Source organism: Orcinus orca, chromosome 5 (genome assembly GCF_937001465.1).
Source record: "Orcinus orca chromosome 5, mOrcOrc1.1, whole genome shotgun sequence".
Classification (NCBI taxonomy): domain Eukaryota; kingdom Metazoa; phylum Chordata; class Mammalia; order Artiodactyla; family Delphinidae; genus Orcinus; species Orcinus orca.
The window spans coordinates 45,733,083-45,754,555 of NC_064563.1; the positions used below are offsets into that span (position 1 = coordinate 45,733,083).

At 44.2% G+C, this 21,473-nt stretch overlaps 1 protein-coding gene across 2 annotated transcripts in view; it reads left to right on the forward strand.

Annotated features, from left to right (window-relative positions):
- Positions 1–21,230, forward strand: part of PPM1L (protein phosphatase, Mg2+/Mn2+ dependent 1L) — a 337,545-nt gene extending 316,315 nt beyond the window's left edge. For both annotated transcript variants that reach the window (XM_004281858.4, XM_049710521.1), the window contains exons 3-4: positions 15,061–15,222; positions 18,332–21,230. In XM_004281858.4, the coding sequence (XP_004281906.1) occupies positions 15,061–15,222; positions 18,332–18,678 (509 nt within the window). In that variant the 3' untranslated portion in view covers positions 18,679–21,230. The remainder of the gene's footprint in view (positions 1–15,060; positions 15,223–18,331) is intronic.
- The last annotated feature ends 243 nt before the right edge of the window (positions 21,231–21,473 follow it).

Here is a 21,473-nt window from a genome sequence, read left to right on the forward strand (position 1 = left end):
GAGATGGGATATCACTTCTTTGGCATGTGTCCAGATGGAATTAAAGTCAGGATTTTATCAGCTCTTTGAGGAAGCAGCCTTCCTGGAGACATAGCTTTAGAGTCAATTTTGTCGCCCACTAAGCCGAAAGCAAGTTGGAGAATTAATTATTGGATCAGATCGGCCCCAAATCATGTGTGGTTTTATTTATTCATCCTAAATGAACATAATTGTACAACTTTTATTTTGCCCCTTTAAACGGGATTTTGTTCTGTTTGGATGGAAAAGATCATCTGAAAATAATTTATGTGTAACTGCAAAACCTGCCAATGGTGTACTTCATTCACAAGGGCAAATTTGGCTTTGGAAACAATTTCTCCTTCCATCTGGAATTCTTCAGTGATAGGTATGTGTTAACAAACTCAGTGCCCAGGGAAGTCTTGTTTGGTTATCCAACATTGTTGGTACTAACTGTAGCATTTTAAAATTTAAATTTCGTAATGTCTATGCCAGGGTAAAATTTAAGATGTGCAACGTGCGATAGGCAGATACGTGCACACACACACACACACACACACACACACACGCACACACATTACATGGCTACAAAATAAACATGTGTTGAAGTTTAATTTAATTTGTCTCCATAGGACTGAATGTAACAGATTTTGAGTCCATATTGGATCTGTTACTAAATCTTGCTATATTCATTTCCAGGAAGATACCGTAATTTCCTGACTTTTCCTCAGGTTCTTACGTGTAAATACCAAGTTCAGCTTATGTGTTCACCCCCCCCCCCCGTTTTCCCCAGGGGTGATCTAAGTGTCAGGATGTTGGGATAGCACCTGCTGGGGTGACCCAGGGTCTCCAGGACCTGTGGTTGGAAGGCTCCAAAGCTCCTGAGAGGTGCCATTTCTCCCTCAGGAGAAGCCCAGCAGTTCTCAGCTGTCCTTTCTACTCCACGTTAGGCTGTCCAAGTGAGCTCATTCAGCCATTGCCTCTCTATCCTGGGGCAAAGGTTTCTGATTTCTTGGGTTGTGCCTTGCAAAGCAAGGTCTAGGTCTCCTGTGCTTTGAACTTCATGTAATTGTAATTCTTGGAGATCCACACGTCAAAGACTCTTTGTCGGGCTTCCCTGGTGGCGCAGTGGTTGAGAGTCCGCCTGCCGATGCAGGGGACGTGGGTTCGTGCCCCGGTCCGGGAAGATCCCACATGCCGCGGAGCGGCTGGGCCCGTGAGCCATGGCCGCTGAGCCTGCGCGTCCGGAGCCTGTGCTCCGCAACGGGAGAGGCCACGACAGTGAGAGGCCCGCGTACCGCAAAAAAAAAAAAGAAGACTCTTTGTCTTCCCTCCACCTCCCCCCATCACCACCCTCCTTCCTGCCCAGCCTTACATGTCAGGGGAGCAAGAAGAGAGGACCCATGGGTAGGAAAACTCACTCCATCTTCATATGCCTGAGGTTTAGTCCAGAACTGAGTCTGATGGATGCTCAAAAACATTTTTCTCTGAGAATACTGTCTGTTTGTGAGTTTCCAATCTCCTTGAAATTCAAAAGCTAAACCTGACTACTTCTTTCTCTTTGCACTTCAGCCATAGCAATCCTAATCTTCCCTGGGACAATGAGTGCCTCACACTGAATGAAAGACAGTCATGTACACACATGGGGCAGGAACTTCCGTTAATATCTCCAGATGTCATCCTTCCAACATGTATATATATAAATAGATGGCTAGCTATATGGTAATTTAAATAAAGATAACTTAATCACCTCAAAGACCAGGTTTGTTTTTAATGGAAAGAATAGGGAAAAGGTTGACTCTGCGCTGAGACAAAAAAGGTCAAAGAAAGTGCAATTCTCTGCTAAGCACCAGATGAATCAGCCTGCACCTCTCATTCCCAGCCTTCTCTTTTTTTTTCTCTGTGCCCTTTCTCCTCTCTGCCTTTTATTAAAAGCAAGTACCCCTTTTAATAAAGCTCAATTTCAGAAGTTATTATACCTCACTTCCATAACATTCATAAAGAAGCAGAAACAGTACTTGTAATTTGCTGGGAACCCTAAAGAGAAATGAAATATCTCACTGAAGAATTCTTAAATAACATGAAGACATGAAAAAATATAGCCAGTGCATCTCTGGCTTATGTAGGAAGAATCAAAGAACCATGAAATTAATTTTATTTACCATTAAAAGATACTGAACTTAGAATCCAGGTTGTGATTATGTAATTAGAAATTAATTTCAGTAGCATGTTATCATCTGAACTAAATGTCAGCAAGAGTTATGAGAGGTATGTTAATGAGCTTCAAAGAAGCTTGTGTGCTTACTTGTACCTCAAAATAGTCATGCCAGAGAGGAGAGATGAAGGCTCCTGCAGCAAAAGGACATGCTGTGGTTCTTCTAAGCCTCCCCAGTACATGTGATCAGTTTAATAGGAAGTGACTCTCTTTAACATGTTTATACTGAACTAAAAAGGAAGGGTTAGAAGGGTGTCCACAGGTCACACTCAAGTATGAAGTAAACATTATTACTGCAGCTGAAGTGTGAAGTTAAAAAACACCTCGATTTAAAAATGGTGTCCAAGAACATCAGATGATGCAGCTATATTTTAACTTTGGTGAAGTATGAAAATTTAATGAATTCTCCATCAGATTCTAAAAGCTTGAATTATGACCTCTTCCCCCCATTTCCCATCACCTCATAAAATAGATTGTTTGTCTTATTTAGGGTGGCACACCTCATTTGTGGAAAAGACCTTTCTGGCACTGGTACACTGTTTCTTATTTCTTCTAGTCATTTTATTAATTACTGTATGTTTGCTGAGGAAGAGCCCAAGTATACCTAAATCTGGAATTAAACTCCTAGCACTAGGGTTTAAAATAATAGAGTTTGTCATCAAATTGATTGCCTCACATTCAGCCAGTGTCCAGTTCAATGGCTGATTTTTTTGCTTATGCAAAAATCTCAGAGGAGAAGAAAATTATAATTTGTAATAGACCTTTTCTCACAAAACGTTACTCCTGCCACTCTACGCTCCAGCATGTGACGAAGGGAAGCTGAGGCAGCTTCAGTTGCAAAGGAAGACCCAAAGGGGTCCCATTTACGGTGGGGGGCTTCTTTCTGGGCCCGGTCTGGGGGCCTCACATGAGTCTCCCTCCCTATATGGTATGTCCTATCACTGCTTCCTCTATTTGGAAACCCATAAAGATAGTTTGCCATCCTACTAGGTCTTGGTGGAAGAAGGCCTTAATGTGTTCTCAGGAACACTCAGATGTGTTGCTATCAGTATTTCACTCTTGCACTATTTACAATAGCCAGGACATGGAAGCAACCTAAATGTCCATTGACGGATGAATGGCTAAAGAAGATGTGGCACATATATTCAATGGAATATTACTCAGCCATAAAAAGAAACGAAATTAAGTTATTTGTAGTGAGGTGGATGGACCTAGAGTCTGTCATACAGAGTGAAGTAAGTCAGAAAGAGAAAAATACCATATGCTAACACATATATATGGAATCTAAAAAAAGGTACTGATGAACCAAGTGGCAGGGCAGGAATAAAGACGTAGACATAGAGAGTGGACTTGAGGACATGGAGAGGAAGGGGAAGCTGGGGCGAAGTGAGAGTAGCATCGACATATATACACTACCGAATGTAAAATAGATAGCTAGTGGGAAGCCGCTGCATAGCACAGGGAGATCAACTCAGTGCTTTGTGTCCACCTAGAGGGGTGGGATAGAGAGGGTGGGAGGGAGATGCAAGAGGGAGGGGAGAAATCAAGAAAACACTCCCATTTACCATTGCAGCAAAAAGAATAAAATATCTAGGAATAAACCTACCTAAGGAGACAAAAGACCTGTATGCAGAAAATTATAAGACACTGATGAAAGAAATTAAAGATGATACAGATAGATGCGGAGATATACCATGTTCTTGGATTGGAAGAATCAACATTGTGAAAATGACTTTACTACCCAAAGCAATCTACAGATTCAATGCAATCCCTATCAAACTACCACTGGCATATTTCACAGAACTAGAACAAAAAATTTCACAATTTGTATGGAAACACAAAAGACCCCGAATAGCCAAAGTAATCTTGAGAACGAAAAACGGAGCTGGAGGAACCAGGCTCCCTGACTTCAGACTATACTACAAAGCTACAGTAATCAAGACAGTATGGTACTGGCACAAAAACAGAAAGACAGCTCAATGGAAGAGGATAGAAAGCCCAGAGGAAGAGGATAGAAAGCCCAGAGATAAACCCACGCACATATGGTCACCTTATCTTTGATAAAGGAGGCAGGAATGTACAGTGGAGAAAGGACAGCCTCTTCAATAAGTGGTGCTGAGAAAACTGGACAGGTACATGTAAAAGTACGAGATTAGATCACTCCCTAACACCGTACACAAAAATAAGCTCAAAATGGATTAAAGACCTAAATGTAAGGCCAGAAACTATCAAACTCTTAGAGGAAAACATAGGCAGAACACTCTATGACATAAATCACAGCAAGATCCTTTTTGACCCACCTCCTAGAGAAATGGAAATAAAAACAAAAATAAACAAATGGGACCCAATGAAACTTCAAAGCTTTTGCACAGCAAAGGAAACCATAAACAAGACCAAAAGACAACCCTCAGAATGGGAGAAAGTATTTGCAAATGAAGCAACTGACAAAGGATTAATTTCCAAAATTTACAAGCAGCTCATGCAGCTCAATAACAAAAAAACAAGCAACCCAATCCAAAAATGGGCAGAAGACCTAAATAGACATTTCTCCAAAGAAGATATACAGAATGCCAACAAATACGTGAAAGAATGCTCAACATCATTAATCATTAGAGAAATGCAAATCAAAACTACAGTGAGGGGACTTCCCTGGTGGTCCAGTGGCTGGGACTCTGTGCTCCCAATGCAGGGGGCCTGGGTTCAATCCCTGGCCAGGGAACTAGATTCCACATGTATGTAGCAACTAACAGTTCTCATGCCACAACTAAGGAGCCCACATGCAGCAACTAAGACCCAGCAAAACCAAATAAATATTAAAAAAAAAAACCTACAGTGAGATATCATCTCACATCAGTCAGAATGGCCATCATCAAAAAATCTAGAAACAATAAATGGTGGAGAGGGTGTGGAGAAAAGGGAACACTCTTGCACTGCTGGTGGGAATGTGAATTGGTACAGCCACTATGGAGAACAGTATGGAGGTTCCTTAAAAAACTACAAATAGAACTACCATATGACCCAGCAATCCCACTACTGGGCATATACCCTGAGAAAACCATAATTCAAAAAGAGTCATGTACCAAAATGTTCATTGCAGCTCTATCTACAATAGCCCGGAGATGGAAACAACCTAAGTGCCCATCATCGGATGAATGGATAAAGAAGATGTGGCACATATATACAATGGAATATTACTCAGCCATAAAAAGAAACGAAATTGAGCTATTTGTAATGAGGTGGATAGACCTAGAGTCTGTCATACAGAGTGAAGTAAGTCAGAAAGAGAAAGACAAATACCGTATGCTAACACATATATATGGAATTTAAGAAAAAAAAATGTCATGAAGAACCTAGGGGTAAGACAGGAATAAAGACACAGACCTACCTGAGAACAGACTTGAGGATATGGGGAGGAGGAAGGGTGAGCTGTGACAAAGCGAGGGAGAGGCATGGACATATATACACTACCAAATGTAAGGTAGATAGCTAGTGGGAAGCAGCCGCATAGCACAGGGAGATCAGTTCGTTGCTTTGTGACCGCCTGGAGGGATGGGATAGGGAGGGTGGGAGGGAGGGAGACGCAAGAGGGAAGAGATATGGGAGTATATGTATAACTGATTCACTTTGTTATAAAGCAGAAAGTAACACACCATTGTAAACAATTATACTCCAATAAAGATGTTAAAAAAAAAAAGAGGGAGGGTATATGGGGATATATGTATATATATAGCTGATTCACTTTGTTGTACAACAGAAACTAACACAGCATTGTGAAGCAATTATACTCCAATAAAGACGTATTTTAAAAAAAAAGTATTTCACTCTTCCAGTTTGGGCTCAAGGGCTGCTGCCAGTCTCTGTGTGAAGTAGAAAACCTCTCACATGCTGTCCTGCAGGAATTCCTCATTGAGTGACCCTCTCCTCTGGTCTCTTCCCTCCGGGGCTGGGAGTGGGGTGGCGGGGGCAGGGTATAGTCCGGGAGCAGGGCTTCCCACATCACTGTGCATGTTTGACTACACGGCTCTAGGAGGCGCTGTTCACACTGTCGTCAACTTGCACATGCATTATTATGGCCCTTTTATGGAGATGCTAGTAAAGTGTCTTGAGGAAGAGATGCCTTTTTCTGGCTTGCCCAGAAACAGTAACTATGGACTAGCCACAGCCTGCTTCAAGGTTGAAAGTAACACTCTGACAACACACTGGGTAAGTTCTGTCCCTCACTAGCCACATGACCTTGGGCTGATCCCTTAATCTCAGTTTTGTCATCTGTAAAATGGGAATAATAGTACCTCATAGGCTGTTAGGGTTAGAGATTGCCTATGCCAAGGACTGAGCACGGAGCCTGGCATGGGGTGAATGGACAGTGTATGGCAGCTCCCACAATTTGGCCTGCACATGTCTCTCTGCACACATAGATTTCTTTCCAGTCACTTTCCATTCAAGGCTCTCATAGCATAAAATAACTTTCAAACTCTCACTATAAGACTCATCACAGTGGAGCTACTGACTTAGTATGAATTGTTAATTGGTATTATTTCAGTAGCCTCCTTCCTGCACGGAGTTAGACAATTGCGTCCGGTGACTCTCCGGCCCCAGCCATGCACGTTAATATCATTCTAAAGAGGGCCCGCCTCCAAGAGAATTTAGAGCTGGGAAGTGTAAGGATTCAGGCAATAGATGAGAGAAAAGGCATAAAGAAGGAAAGATGAGAGCTTACTCTTTAGTTTTCCAGAGATTGGATCATCCCAGCCAGGTCTGCCTCTGCCATGGCATTAATTATTACATGACTGGTGAACAGACTCTGAGAAGGTCAAACTTGGGCAGACGTAGAGATCGTGCAGACAGGGGATGGGTCCAGGGAGTCAGTCTTATCTGCGAGCTGCCTGGTACTTAATCTGTGTTTCAGGGCTCATCACAGCTTTGGCTGTGGGAGATAGGTGTCGGCTGGAAGCCCTGCCGGCACTGATCTTATCATTCCCCATGATGCTTTCATTAATGACTGGCTTTGCCTGCTCTTTTTCCAGTATGTTTCACACCAGTATAATTTCTGTCAGTTTCCAGGCCTTGATGTCATCTAGGCCCTGGAACTGTGTTATTCAACTAACATTCATTGTCAATCTTTTCAGGATAAACCTGTTTTTCCTTATCATGTAAATTTGTTGAATCTCCTTTGCTGGGTATAATGAATGGCTTTTAGGTGGTTGTAACACCTTCACTGAAATATTCATTCATTCATCCTCTGTCTGTCTCTCTTTCTGTTTCTTTGTGTGTGTGTCCCCTTGCCTCCCTTTCCACTTGTCACCTCTTCTCCACCCACCCCCAATTTCTTTCTTTCTTTCCTGAAGAAAAAAATGGCCATTTCCTTTTATTCTCTGTCACTGAGGGGAATCACTATTAGCATGAGTGAGTGGCATTCATTGTTTGGGAGAGAGCCCACTTGCTTTGTGAAGCAGGGCTCCTAAGTCATGTTAACTGCACTCGGCTTTCTCTGCTCTGCCCAGCCTCCCAGCCCCACCCCAGAAAAAGTGAAGCTGCGGTGTCAGGCACGTAAGAAAATGTTGCAGTAAGCTGAGCTTTCATAAAATAAGGATTCTCATGCCTCCAACTTTTAAATCATAGAAGAGGGGGAGGGGAGTGCAAGGGGTTGAGGGTAATGTGCTTTGATTGGCACTCAGGGCAGGTTGTTCTTTGTAGATGGTACTGCTCAGAGGTCAGGTAAGGCTGTGCAGGGGAAGCCTGAAGGCAGCTGAGGCTCACATGTCTGTCACGGAGTCACTGATGGATAGTCACTGGTGGGCGAATGTGAATCTGAACTTGATGATCTGTCAACAGTGGTGCTGTCATCATTGTCACGGCCTTATTCCTCTGGGCCATTTTTTTTTACCTGTACCATTCTACTACCGTGATTGTCAATTCTGCTTTTTCTGTTTTGTGTCTTGAATACTTTGCTTTTTGCAGTGGATATGCTCCTGAACCGTTGTGAATAAATTGTGGTTTTAAGTAATGTTAAATTCATCTCAATACAGAAAAGCATAAAGAAGAAAACAAAGTGGGCTAAAATCCCATCACCTAGATAACCCTGTTAATATTTTCCAAAAAATAAGAGTATATATATTTACGTAGTACAAAGGTGTGAATTGTACAAATACTACAATTAGTACAAGTTGTACAAAAGCATCTCCACTTTCCTCACCACCTCCTCAGTCCTTAGCGCCCCTCCCAGCATTAAGGGTCTGTGCAGGGTACAAAGCACTACGATAAGAATACAGCAATGAATAAGGCATCCCCCTGGTCCTAAAAGAAGCTGCTAGTCTAATGGGTCAAAGAATCATTTGACCTACAGTTGTCTTTTGTTTGGCTTGCATTGTTTTTTTAAATAAAATTTGTCAACATTGAAAAGTCAGGAGAGTTCACATAAAAATGGCTTCCCTTGAAAAATCTGAATAACTGGCTACAGTGGGCTTGCATTCCCACATGGCAACCATCTTCACTGCTGAGGAAATGCTGCCCCCTTAGCAAGTGTTCTCTAGTTTGCCACAAGCCACAGCACTCCCTGTTGTGGACCCAACACTGAAACCTGATGTCAATTGTCCCTTATCATCATGCTTGCCTATTCTTAGAGTAGAAAAACATCTTCAGAACCCATGTTTCTGTCAAAAGTACAGGGGTAAAGCTACTCCAAGAGGGTAATAAGCTTTTTTTCTTATACCTGGCCTACTTACCCGAAGCCGTAGGAGTTTGCAATTCCTGTTCAAAACCAGCAAAATATTCAAGGTGAAAAGGACCTGACACTAATCCAAGTCACTTGTTTTTTAACTTGTGGAGGTTCACGTGCTTTCTGATTATTACTGAGAATTTGAAATGTACCAGCTTTGTTTAAGTTAATCCAGAATCACAATTATATTAAAGGAAATTCACATCACACTGATCAAATTTTATCCTGGTTTACAGACTTTTCTGTGACATGCGCCAGTTTATACTACAAAACGGGGAGAGTTGATGGGGACTATTCAAAACACAGAAATGTAGAAACTGGTCACAGAAATCATTCCTTCTGGGGGTAGGAAGAGAACAGTTTAAAGCAAGAAGGAGTGTCGATTATCAAAGGTTTGGCCCAGTGGAATCAGTCAGTCCGTGTGTGTGACCTGGGCAGGTTGCTATACTGTCTGAGACCTAGTTTCCCCACCTGTAAAGTGGGGATAATTATGCCTTCTCACAGGTAGTGCAGATTAAGTTGCGTAACGTAAATAAAATGTTTAGCGTTATAGTAAAATGCTTAAGCAGTAGGTCTATCATTATTATTATTACTAAAGTAATAATTCTGGATTCCCAGGGTTTTTAGTCATTTGGTCATTCAGTACATATGCATTGAGCAGCGTAATCATGAGTATGACACCTGAAGTCTCTGAGTCCCATTTTTCTCATCTGTTTAAAGGGAAGAATAATACCTGCCTCTCCCCAACCCTAAGGTCAGGAAATCAACTGCAAGTGTGTTTGTTAGCCACTTCGTTTGTAGCATTGAACAGACTGTTATTACTACTTTGTTATTAATTGAACTGGGAAAGTTTTTAGCTAGGGTTTTAAAAGATGGCTGAGATATCCCAAACTACTTAATCCTCTTCAGGATTTACATTTTTCTCAAGCTCAACTCATCCAATGAATTCATTGCCTAATAGTATCCAATGAAAATACTTATCAGAATAGATTTTCTTGTGTACCTTTACTTTGTCTGCATCCTAGAAATTAAATCAAGAGAGAGAAGGCTGGTTTAGAGGAATAGACTGATGAATAATTGGCATTCGTGTGTTTCTCCTAAGGAAAACAAGAATTAATACAACAACACAAAAACGTGCCTGCTTTGCTGAAGTACAAATTGAGGTCAGACGTAGACAGAAATTATTCATGTAATGACTTCATGATGCGCTTTTATTGCTTCCTAAGGTGCCACAGCTTTAGAAGCTGGTGAGGATGGATGCCCTACTCACGTTTCATTAACATTGTTCCAGGAGCCTGGACTGGAGGAAAGAGCTAGGGACAGGCCTGGGCTGGAACTTCTCTCCACTTACTAACAGTGTGCCTGTGAGCATGGTTATACATGTACAGGAGGGTCCTTATGTTTTGATCAATGTGTAAAATGTATTTTGCTACAGTTGGCTATCTCCCTGCTGTGGCAATATCTAGAAGATGTGGTACAGTGTGGTACTGAACTGGGTTGACATACTCAGAGCAAGACAGCGGGAGCTTAGCATAATGTCAGATCAGGACCAAGGAGAGAGTGTGTGATTGTTTATCACTCCTCTATTAATTTGTTTATTCAGCAAATATGAGGTCTGTGATGTTCTAGACCTCAGCATTATAGGAAGAAAAACAAGCAGATGATATTCTTACCCTTGTGAAGTTGACATTGTACAGGGGAAGATTGGCATTAAATAAATTGTTTAAAGAAATACACAAGATATTTACATAATTGCGTGTTGTGAGGGCAATAAAGGACATAAAGAGGAAATTAGCTCCCCCATCAGAGAAGGCCTCTGAAGATGTCACAGTTGAACTGAGACATCACCATGTGCATGTCAGCCGGTGCCAAGGACTACAGACGGAAGACTGCGTAAAGAGGCCCAAAGGCAACCAAAAGCTTGGCATGGGCTTCCCTGGTGGCGCAGTGATTGAGAGTCCGCCTGCCGGTGCAGGGGACGCGGGTTTGTGCCCTGGCCAGGAGGATCCCACATGCCGCGGAGCGGCTGGGCCCGTGAGCCATGGCCGCTGAGCCTGCGCGTCCGGAGCCTGTGCTCCGCAACGGGAGAGGCCACAACAGTGAGAGGCCCGCATTCCGCCAAAAAAAAAAAAAGCTTGGCATGTTTGGGCAACAGAAGGGAGGCCTTGAGCAAGGGGAGGGTGGTATGACATAACATTGTACAGGTTGGGGCAGGGGCAGATCACGCAGGACCTGGAGAGCTGAAATAACACGCTGGCTGAGATGGTGGTGGCTTGGACCACAGTCAGCGCGATGAGAACAAGAGAAGGGAAGGGGTTTAAGATGTGTTTGAGAGGTACGAGTGACAAGAACTTAATGATGGACTGAATGTCAGGAATGAGGAAGAGAGAAAAACTAAGGATGTCTCCTAGCTTGAGCAGCTAAGTGGATGGTGGTCCCATTTTCTGAGGCTTAAATTAAAAGTTAAATAATTTGCCAGACCTCACTCAGCTAGGATTTTGAAGTCTAGTCCGTGTGAATTTACTTTTTCAGGTTTTTTTTAATCTAAGTCAGACTATTAGGTTAAAGCTCCAAAATATTGTCCAGATTTTCAATTAAGGTATCACCTAGATTAAATTATTAATATAGACAATCCTGAGGTTCAGGGTTAAGTGATATTGTCAGACGCTGGTATTTCTGATAAATAGTACGATGATGGCTAAGTTTATCTCAAAACTAATAACCAGAGTCTTGGCAGTGTTTTTTCTCATACATACAAAAGAAAAAGTGATTTTCTCCTTTCCTCTTGGGCATAATGTGTTTCTGGAGTTTTCCTCAGCCACAAGGTAGTTTCTGCTGTAATGTAAGATTAGATTATAAATTGTCTCTGATAATCCTGAGCTAAAACTGCAAAGCCCAAACAACAAGTTATTTACAGTGTTTTCAATCATGCTTGGGCTCCAGCCAGGACACAGGCAGGTTTCTATGGAGAGGGAATAGTGACATTCCAGTGACCTTAAACACAGCCTGCAGCTCTCCTTCCACCACCCGGGGCTCACCCATTTTGGCCCGGCCTAAGAGTCTATTGTTGACACAGGCAATTTCCACTTTCTCAAAGCAGTACATTCCTGAAATCCACATCAGGAGGTAGATTTCATAGACCCATAGAAACAATGGGATCCTCTTCTTGACAGAGGAATCAGCAGGCCATGAATCTTCACATGTGAGTGAAGCAAAGCAGTCACCCTCTAAATCTCTCATCCAGAAGCCCCTTATTTTATTTTATTTTATTTTATTTTATTTTTTGCGGTACGCGGGCCTCCCACTGCTGTGGCCTCTCCTGCCGTGGAGCACAGGCTCTGGACGCGCAGGCTCAGCGGCCATGGCTCACGGGCCTAGCCGCTCCGCGGCATGTGGGATCTTCCCGGACCGGGGCACGAATCCGTGTCCCCTGCATTGGCAGGTGGACCCCCAACCACTGCGCCACCAGGGAAGCCGCAGAAGCCCCTTATTGAACTGTAAGCCCCTGAACCACTTAGGATACCACAAGGAACAACAACAACAAAAAATCCAACATAAAAAGCCTTAAGTAGTAAAGTCATTTAGTGTCATGCAGAACAAGAACAGGACGGGTCCAGGCGGGTTCAGCAGTTCTGTGATGTCTCAGGGACTCAGGTTCCTCACCTCTCCGCTCCCCCTTCTGGACACAGAGCCTTGACTCTGAGCCATATCCCCTCATGGTGCAAGATGGCTGCCACAGCCCTGGGAAACGCAGGAGCCACAGGAGGCCAAAGAAATGGGTCATGTTCTGCATCATGTCTCTTTCAGTGAGAAAGCCTTTCCCAAAAGCCCAAGCCGACATCTTAAATGCTTGTCCATGGAGCACCCAGTGCCCCGCTTCTAGACACCAGGACATTATCCTAGACCTCCCCCTCTCCTTTATTTCCTTATTCTCTATGACCTATCCGTTCTGGTCTTAAGTAATCTGTCCCCCAACCCTCAATCCCTGTGTTTACTACATTAATTCAGATCCTCATGAACTCTCCCTATTCCCCCTGCTTCCAGTATATCTTCCACAAAGCCACTGACATGATCTAAAACACAGATCTCATCATGTCACTCTCCTGCTTAAAACCCTTCAGTGGTTCTTAATCACATATACAATTAAACTTCAAAGGTTTTTTTTTTTAGCTATAGAAATTACCTCTCCCCTCTTAAAAAAAACAAAAAACAGACAAAAAGAACATGCAGCATCTCGATAAAGCTAACAATGGATGTAGAGCTGCTGTGGCTGAAATGGGGGTGGGGAAATGGCTTATAGCTCATCCCGGTGGATCCCTTCACCTCCCTCACACGGAGACCCCAAAGCCTCTTGTGGATCCCATGTTGTACAGGCAAATGGAAATGCCTAGCAGGCAGTTGATATGGACCTCAGGAGTGTCAACCAGGCTAGCGTTGTAGGTGAGATGGTGGTGGAAGCAAAGGTCAGAGCCGTGATCTCTTGAAGTGCACAGAGTGAGAAGGGAAGAGGGCCTCTGAGAGACACAACTCCAAGAGTTGAACTGATATAATGCCCCCAAGCCACGTAACATCCAATAACGCAGCGTCTCCATTTCACCTTTCAAACTCCAAGAGTGTGCCTTATAGGAGAATCTGTGCTCTCATCGTGATAGGTTAACACAATCAGATGCTTGAGGACAAAGTGAGGATGGTTGAAGACCAAAATGCAACTAATATCAAAAACTGAGAATAATGATTTATAATCATATGAATTGTCCATCTTGTGCTTACATTTTCATTCTTACAGCTTTTTTTTTTAACGTGAAAGATTTGCTATTTGCTTTGATAATCCTGAGATTAGTCTTTTCTCCTTTCACAAGGCTTTTCACATCAGACATTGTGAGTTAACCAGCATTTCATGTGTTTCCATTTCTGATCAAGGCACTTTTGAGTTAAACAGCCTTTAGAATGGAATTTCCAATAGAACTGTAATAGCTGAAAATGCTAATTATTCTCCCCGCTCTTGATATCAATCTGTGTTTATTCTTTATGTCTATTTAAGAATTCAGTCGTATCATTCTGTGCAGATAAAAAGCAGTTTGCATTCTGTTATTGAATATGACCTTCTTAATGAGGAGGTTAAATATTAATGAAGACTAATTGATGAATAATTTTAACAAGGAAAGGCATTACCGGTTTGAAGCCAGAGCTTAATGGGTTGTGCATTTCAGCAGGTATTTGCATACTCAGTGACACTGTATTTGCATACTCAGTGATACTGTCAGAAGGCGGGGGAGGAGAAAGGAGAGGGGCTAGACAGAGGACACCGGGCAGGTAATAAGGGCGGCCTCCAACTAGACCAGATTGTGCAGCTCTACTTGCTTTTATCCATTCTCATTCCATGAGGAGTTTGAGGAGAGAGAGCTTGTCCTTTTGTGTCTTGTGTGGGCTCCAGGCAAACAGCTCTTCCCTCTTGCTTCCCTTCTGACTCTGACCACCCCAATCCCTCACTGCCTGTCGACATAGACCTCATTTCTGTCCTCATATTGGGTTTTCCTGCCTCTGCCTTTACAGTTCGCCCCCATCACCCCCTGGCGCCGACCTGTTTCTGGCCGCCAGTCTTTGCTGTCAGACTCCATATAGGCTAGTTTGTATAGGCTTCCCCCCCCGCTCCCCATGGCTCCATAGGACCTGGTTGTTGGCATCTGTCATTTACTGGCCCTTCCAGGCCCTCCTGCTTGAAGAGCCCACCTGACCCCCATCCTTCCCACTTTCAACTGGGATTTCACGAAAACTCAGCACCAAAAAGAAGCAGAAAATAAATATCAATCGTCTGAAGCTTCAAGCTGATTCTGATTCTCTCCGAATACTTTGAAGTGTGATATGCATTTAAATCAAGAGTAGCAGAGACAACAATGATTTGGGAAAATTATAATGTTATCCTAGCCTATTTCAGTGAGACTCCAACATGGTTAAGAAAATTGACTGTCAGATCTGATCAGTGTTGTTGAAGTGAACAGCTGTCATTCTCCGAGTGGCTGGAGTCAAATTCTTACCCAGCAGGAGTAGTTTTAATGACTGAAGGACCGGTAACCACGAGAAGCAGCCTAACCTCAAAGCACCACTGACCTGTATTGCCTCTCCTGTTTTGCAGGCACAACGTGTTTGATTGCTCTGTTGTCAGATAAAGACCTCACCGTGGCCAATGTGGGTGACTCGCGTGGGGTCCTGTGTGACAAGGACGGGAATGCCATTCCTTTGTCTCATGATCACAAGCCGTACCAGCTGAAGGAAAGGAAGAGGATAAAGAGAGCCGGTGAGTTTGTGAATGCCTCCGAGGACTTTGTGCTGTCTTGTTCAAGTGGACAAGGTGGCTTGCTGGGAGAGCCCCTGGGGGAGAAGATGTTCCTTTACCCAGTGGTGAGTAGATCAGTACAGAGGCTGCTGCTGAGGCAGCTGGGACTGGACTTTGTAACATTTCCTATCAAATGAGTGGCCACTGAATTTGCCCTTCTTTGTGGCCACAGATTACAAAAGAGCCAAAAAAAAAAGCCCTTAGTTTAAAGGCTAATGAGATCTTTGGGCCCCTGCTTGCCATACCCCACTTCTCTCCAGCCGTGCCAAACTACTAACCACCAAACGAACCATGGAGCTGATACCTCTGTGCCTTTGCAAGTGTTGTCTACACCGTCTAGTGGGTAACAACGACCTTGTCCTTTAAGACTTGGTTTAAGGGTGTCCTTTTGGCAGCCTTCCCTGTCACACCCCTTCAGTCTTTCCCCAGCATCCTATGTGGACCTCTTGGGTCACCTTTCACATGTGTGGACATACCTGGCCCTCTTATCTGTCTTGCCTTCCTGACCATGAGTTCTTTGAGGCAGGAGCTTGGTCTGTTCATCTCTATACTCCCAACACTGAGCTCAGTGCCTAAGATAAGTACATATTTCAGTGTGGGGAGGGGGAGAATCCCTTTTTCACTTTTTCAACATCTAGAGGCTTGGGGGTACAAACTTACATCTTGGAACTGAGAAACAGGTAGGGAATGTAGTAGACAGACAGACACTAATAATAAATAAGTAAAAATAGGTAAATGATCTAGTATATTACAAGGTGATAACTGCTATGGAGAGACACAAAGCAGGTTAGGGAACGGGGAGTGTCACGGGGTGGTCAGCATAGGCCTCACTAAGGTGACATTGGGACGAAGACTTGAAGAAAGATTATCAGTTGATGATTACACTTTCATAGTCAGTTTGGGGGGGATTCTTTTCTACCCGTGCAGGGGAGGAGCCCTTCCCTCCCCAGACTGATAACCACAGCATGTAGCCTCTCTGTCACATGCTAAGCCACAGGCCCAGCTGCCGAGGGAGCTCAGGTACCCTGGGTCTCAGCCCAAGAAGGGCCCCTGCTGCCTGGGGAAATCTACAGGTTGACCCTCAATGTCTACACATCAGCTTCTGCCCAGAGCCTAATCAACATTTGAGTTTTCACAGTAGGAAGCTATACTGTTGAGTCCAAAAGCATTGAATTTTATTCAGTGACTGCTTGAGATGCAGAATAATTTTTAATGAAAGCTTTGGTCAGGTTTTCTGTTGATGGGATGGAACAGTGTTTTAAGAGCATCTATCGTGCTTTGATGAGCTTCCCTCCTTACGAAGACAGCATCTCAGTCCACTGTGGCCCTGGACTTAGGATACAGTCAGCCTGCTCCTGAGGAAGCACAGGCAGGGATGTGTAGATGGAACATGTGGAGATGCCACCGTAGCATCCAGCGCTCTCCTGAGATATCCTCTCTCCTCTTCCCTGCCGTACCCATCCACCCTTCCCTGCCCCCACAGTGATTACAGTAGCAAATTCTGACAGCATCTCCAAGGAGGTTAATCTCACCTGTGTCGAGGGTGTATTTTACATCAGGGCTTAATGAAAAATGACTGGTTTTCTTATCTTTGTGTGTATTTTCTCTGACCTCAGCCTTCCCTTCTGGACATCTCTCCCCCTCCTGTTTTGTGTGACAGTACGCTGCAACCAGTCTAGGCCAAATACACGTTGGTCTTTCTGTCTCCAGTCCTTAAGCTGTTTCCACAATAACAGTGATGTCAGCTGCCACTTACTGTGTGCTCGCTCTGTGCTGGGAGCTAAGCTGAGCGCTTTACATATACTTTCTCTTTCCCTACCTTACGAGGTTGATGATGTTATCCTTATTTTACAACCAAGGAAGTGGAGCCTCAGAGAGGCTAGTGTGCCCAAGGACACAGCTTGTGAATGGTGAGACCAGAATTGAGACCCAGGACAGTGACTCCAGAGCCCAAGCTCTTGCCCAGGAGACCATGCTTCCTGGAATGTTCTCGTACATCCCTGCCCCTGGAAGTCCTACCCATCGTTCAAAGCCCAGCTTTAATGCTCACTCCTCCCTGATTATCACAACCAGAAATCTTCCCTCCCTCCTCCCCATCTGCCTACAGCATTTAGCAGGTACTAGTCTCTCCCTGAAGAAATGCTGCTTTGTGCTTGTAGCTGTTGATACAGGTGGCTTTTCCCTCCTGCCAGGCTGTCTGCTTCTTTATACAAAGGTCTGGATCTTGTCTAACTTTATAGCCTGCAAATTTCCCTGCATGGAATATATATTTAATAAATATCTGACAAATAATATGCGAACGGACAAAGTTCTAGCTCCCTTAAAGAAAAAATAATAATAGATAATACTGAATGCATGTTATATGCAGGCACTGTGCCAGGTGATTAACATGGAATAACTAACTCCTTTATTTCTCACAACTCCTCAGTGGAATAGGTACTGTTATTGTCCCAATTTTGGAACCAAGGAAACCAAAGAGTTTCTCATCCAAAGTCACACAAAGCTAAAAGTAACAGAGCCAGGAATCAAATCTAAGCAGTCTGCCCCGAGGGCCTGAGCCTTTAACAACTGTGTAAAATGCACCATTCTTCAATCCTGATTCCATCTGGGGAGGTGTTTTGAGATACAGGCACACCCAAGGGCAGCCTCAAGCTAATGATGGATCCCAGTGGTATTCTCTGATACCATCCACCTGCCTTTCAGTGCTGTTTTGCTGCTGTCCCTGGATCCCCACCCTAGGGCTCCCTACTGTCAGTCACTGAGCTGCCAAGGTGTCCTTAAGTTAAAACTGATGCCCTCACCCATCCATGCCTCCTACCCTCAATATTCTTATTAATTTGGTCTCGAAGGCTTTTAAGATACCAAGGATGAGGGCCTGAGGACCTACCCGCAGAGCATCAAACCTCAAGCCACGCAGAGGAACGCTGTTCCCTCCTGGTAGCGCCAAGGTGGGGTGAGGGGAGCACATAGGTCACATGCAGTAGGTCAGCCCTTTGCAGACGCACGCGGATCGCACCCGGGGTGTGAGAGAGCAGCTGGTCAAGCTAATGGGCTCATTCTATCTTTCCAGGTGGTTTCATCAGTTTCAATGGCTCCTGGAGGGTCCAGGGAATCCTGGCCATGTCTCGATCCCTGGGGGATTATCCGCTGAAAAATCTCAACGTGGTCATCCCAGACCCAGATATCCTGACCTTTGACCTGGACAAGCTCCAGCCCGAGTTCATGATCTTGGCATCAGATGGCCTCTGGGATGCTTTCAGCAACGAAGAAGCTGTTCGATTCATCAAGGACCGCTTGGATGAACCTCACTTTGGGGCCAAGAGCATAGTTTTACAGTCGTTTTACAGAGGCTGCCCTGACAACATCACAGTCATGGTGGTGAAGTTCAGGAATAGCAGCAAAACAGAAGAGCAGTGAACCCTCTGGGGTCTCAGCTGCCTTAGACTAAAGGACTTTCAACACACTGGTCTCTTTTAATGTAGTGAAAGGTGTGGGCGTTACAGTTAGGATCATCCATCCCAGACATGGGGTTCCCCATCCCTGGCCGTCTTAAGTCTATGTGCCGTGATGAACAGAGGGTGTTCTTGGCCAATGTAGTTGAGAGGCTGGAAAATGGTTTCTTCGTGTTTTCCCAACTCTTTCATCCAATGTTCAAAATATATAAATATATAGCTGTAGAGTCACATGTATGAAGTGAACGGCATATGTGCCACATATTCTCCTTTTACGATTGTTTTCAAGATCCCTTACAGGGCCCTCCAGGCATCAGACTTTGTGTCCTCTCATTGGAGCAGTGAGTCAGGGCCGATGTGGCCACACCCTATGCTGAGGGGCAGAGCTGTCCTGAGAATGCTTTGTCCTCCTGAGCCCAGGTTTTCTGCTCTGCAGCAGCCCTGCAGACACAGATTTGGAAATGGTTTATTATTCCATGGCTGCTCTTGGAGGCTGAGGGACGTGGGGAGGATGAGAGCCGCCTGCACGGCAGAAGTAAACTTCTTCCCTCGCTTTCTTAATTAGTTAAATAGACTTTGTGTACCACCTGACCAGTCTTCGTGTGTTTATCCTAATCATGCATGACCTTAATCTTTGGCCTACACCTTACCTAATGTAATAGGCAGCTGTTAAACTTTACCACCAGACACCACGATTTTTTTACATTACCAAGTGAATAAAGCAAATCACAGTACCATAATCCCTGCCACCTTTAAGAGTAGATAGAGGACACCGTGGCCGAAGAAGTCACAGCGCCCCTTGGGAAGTCTGCTATTTGCATTCAGAGAGAACGCTGGTGAGGTTGCCACCTCGAATCGAGCTCCAGCTGCCCAGTTTTGTGCATCTTTTCCTCTCCTGTTCTAGTAGCTTTCAAGTGTCTCTGAAGCAGTGTTCTGAGAAGCAGCGGTGTAGAACTGCATGTGTGCTCCCGGAAGCCGAGTACAGAGTTCGCAGCCAAGTTTTGGAATTTGGTGGTCAACTACTGGGACGCGCTTCCCCTAGACGGTGGAAAGGCAGCAGTCTTTAACATCTGGTTGCAAACCACTGAGTTATTTTTGCGGCCAGACTTGCTGCTTTTCATTTCTTATCACCAAAGTCACATTGCCAATCTCAGTATTTTATAAGTTAATTAAAGAAAATGCTGGGTCATCCTGTTTCCCTGGCTGAGGGGCTCAAACAGCCAAACAAGATTTTCATTGCATCCCCACCCCTCTGTGTCTGAAATGCCAGGGCGGCCACCTGGTTTTGTCCTTCCAGAGTGAGCATTTGCCTTTATAGCTTCTCAAAGGCCCCATTCACCGGCCACCTCCTGCCCACGATGCCGCTTCCCTGCTTGCTTCAGCTGTGGAGCGTTCCTGAAGCAGGTTCTAGGAGTGAACTCAGGAGGATGAAAAGATTCCCTTGTGGCTGCCAAGGACTGTAATCTATCTGGATTCCTCTGAGCACTTAACCTTTCTTTGACTGAAAGAATGACTAGTGGTTTCCCAAGAGACGTGCTTACTTTGGTAAACTATAACATTAGAATTTACAGTATGAGAATTAGAACCTCGGTTTTTTTTCTTCTTTTTTTTTAAGCCATCTAGTACAAAATACCTGCCACCATGTTAGATTGGAGTATCTGCCTATTGAGAGGCACTGAACATTTGGATGTGTGTATTTGAGGCGGGGGTTGGGACGGGAATGTGGGAAACATGCAGGTTGTGATCAGTGATGGGACAGTCAGGCCAGGTGGCCTGAGTTTGCTTGGTGATTTTAGGACGTCCTGATTCTGGAGAGTTACCAAAGCCCACCCTCTAACCGGAGTCCAGGAATAAGCAGTGTCAGCGTATTACAGTATGCAGTTAATTTTCCTTTTTTATTTTTAACTTAACCCAAAATTCATAATAACGATGGAAAGATATTTTTAAATGCTATGATCACTGTGATTGTCTAAAATGAAAACGGTACTGTTTTGGTGAAGATGAAGGAGAAAAGCGACTTAGTTAGTAAATTAGTGTTTATTTGCCCTGCAAAATGTCTTACTAGATGGTGCTGAGTGCAGGAGTGCATGGCTTTCCTTCTGAGTTCACAAGGCATCTTCTAAACTTTGCTTTGTAGAATTAATTCATTTCTGACTTTAATCAAGTAGTGCGTGTATTTTTTACTCCCTTTCTGCCTCTTTTTCTCCCACTTTGGCTTGTAGATTTTTGAAAAACAGAAGTTCTAGGCAAAATAGTAGCAGTTTGATTAATAGTTATGTCTCAAAATCAGGCTACTTTGTTCCCTTCCCCATCCTCCTGGAGCTCTCTCTCCCTGAGCCGCCTCCAGCTGTCGGGGGTCTGCAGACATCACCCGGCATGCCCTGTGGCTCACCGGCCAGCCACTCCCATTTTCCAGGGACAGGGAAGGTTGAGTCTAGTTAGGGAAATTGATTTGAGAAGTTTGCATGTGAAGCTTCCCTAAACAGCACTGCCAAAGCTTTGGAATCATCACCCAGACCCCCTAGCCTGAGTTCGCATTGCCAATAGCCCCCATGGTGCCAAATTTTGGAATGGTTTTATAGTCTTTTAGAAATGAAGCTGGGAGCCAGTGATCACCTGCTTATGAGCCCCCAGCAAGATGCCAAGCCCAGGTCTTCATTAATGCACTGCTCTCCCGCTGCTCCACTGGCAATTTGTACTCTTAAAATGGGTTGGGATTGGGGGGGTGGGGGGAGAGACAGGGAAACTTTTTTTTTTAAT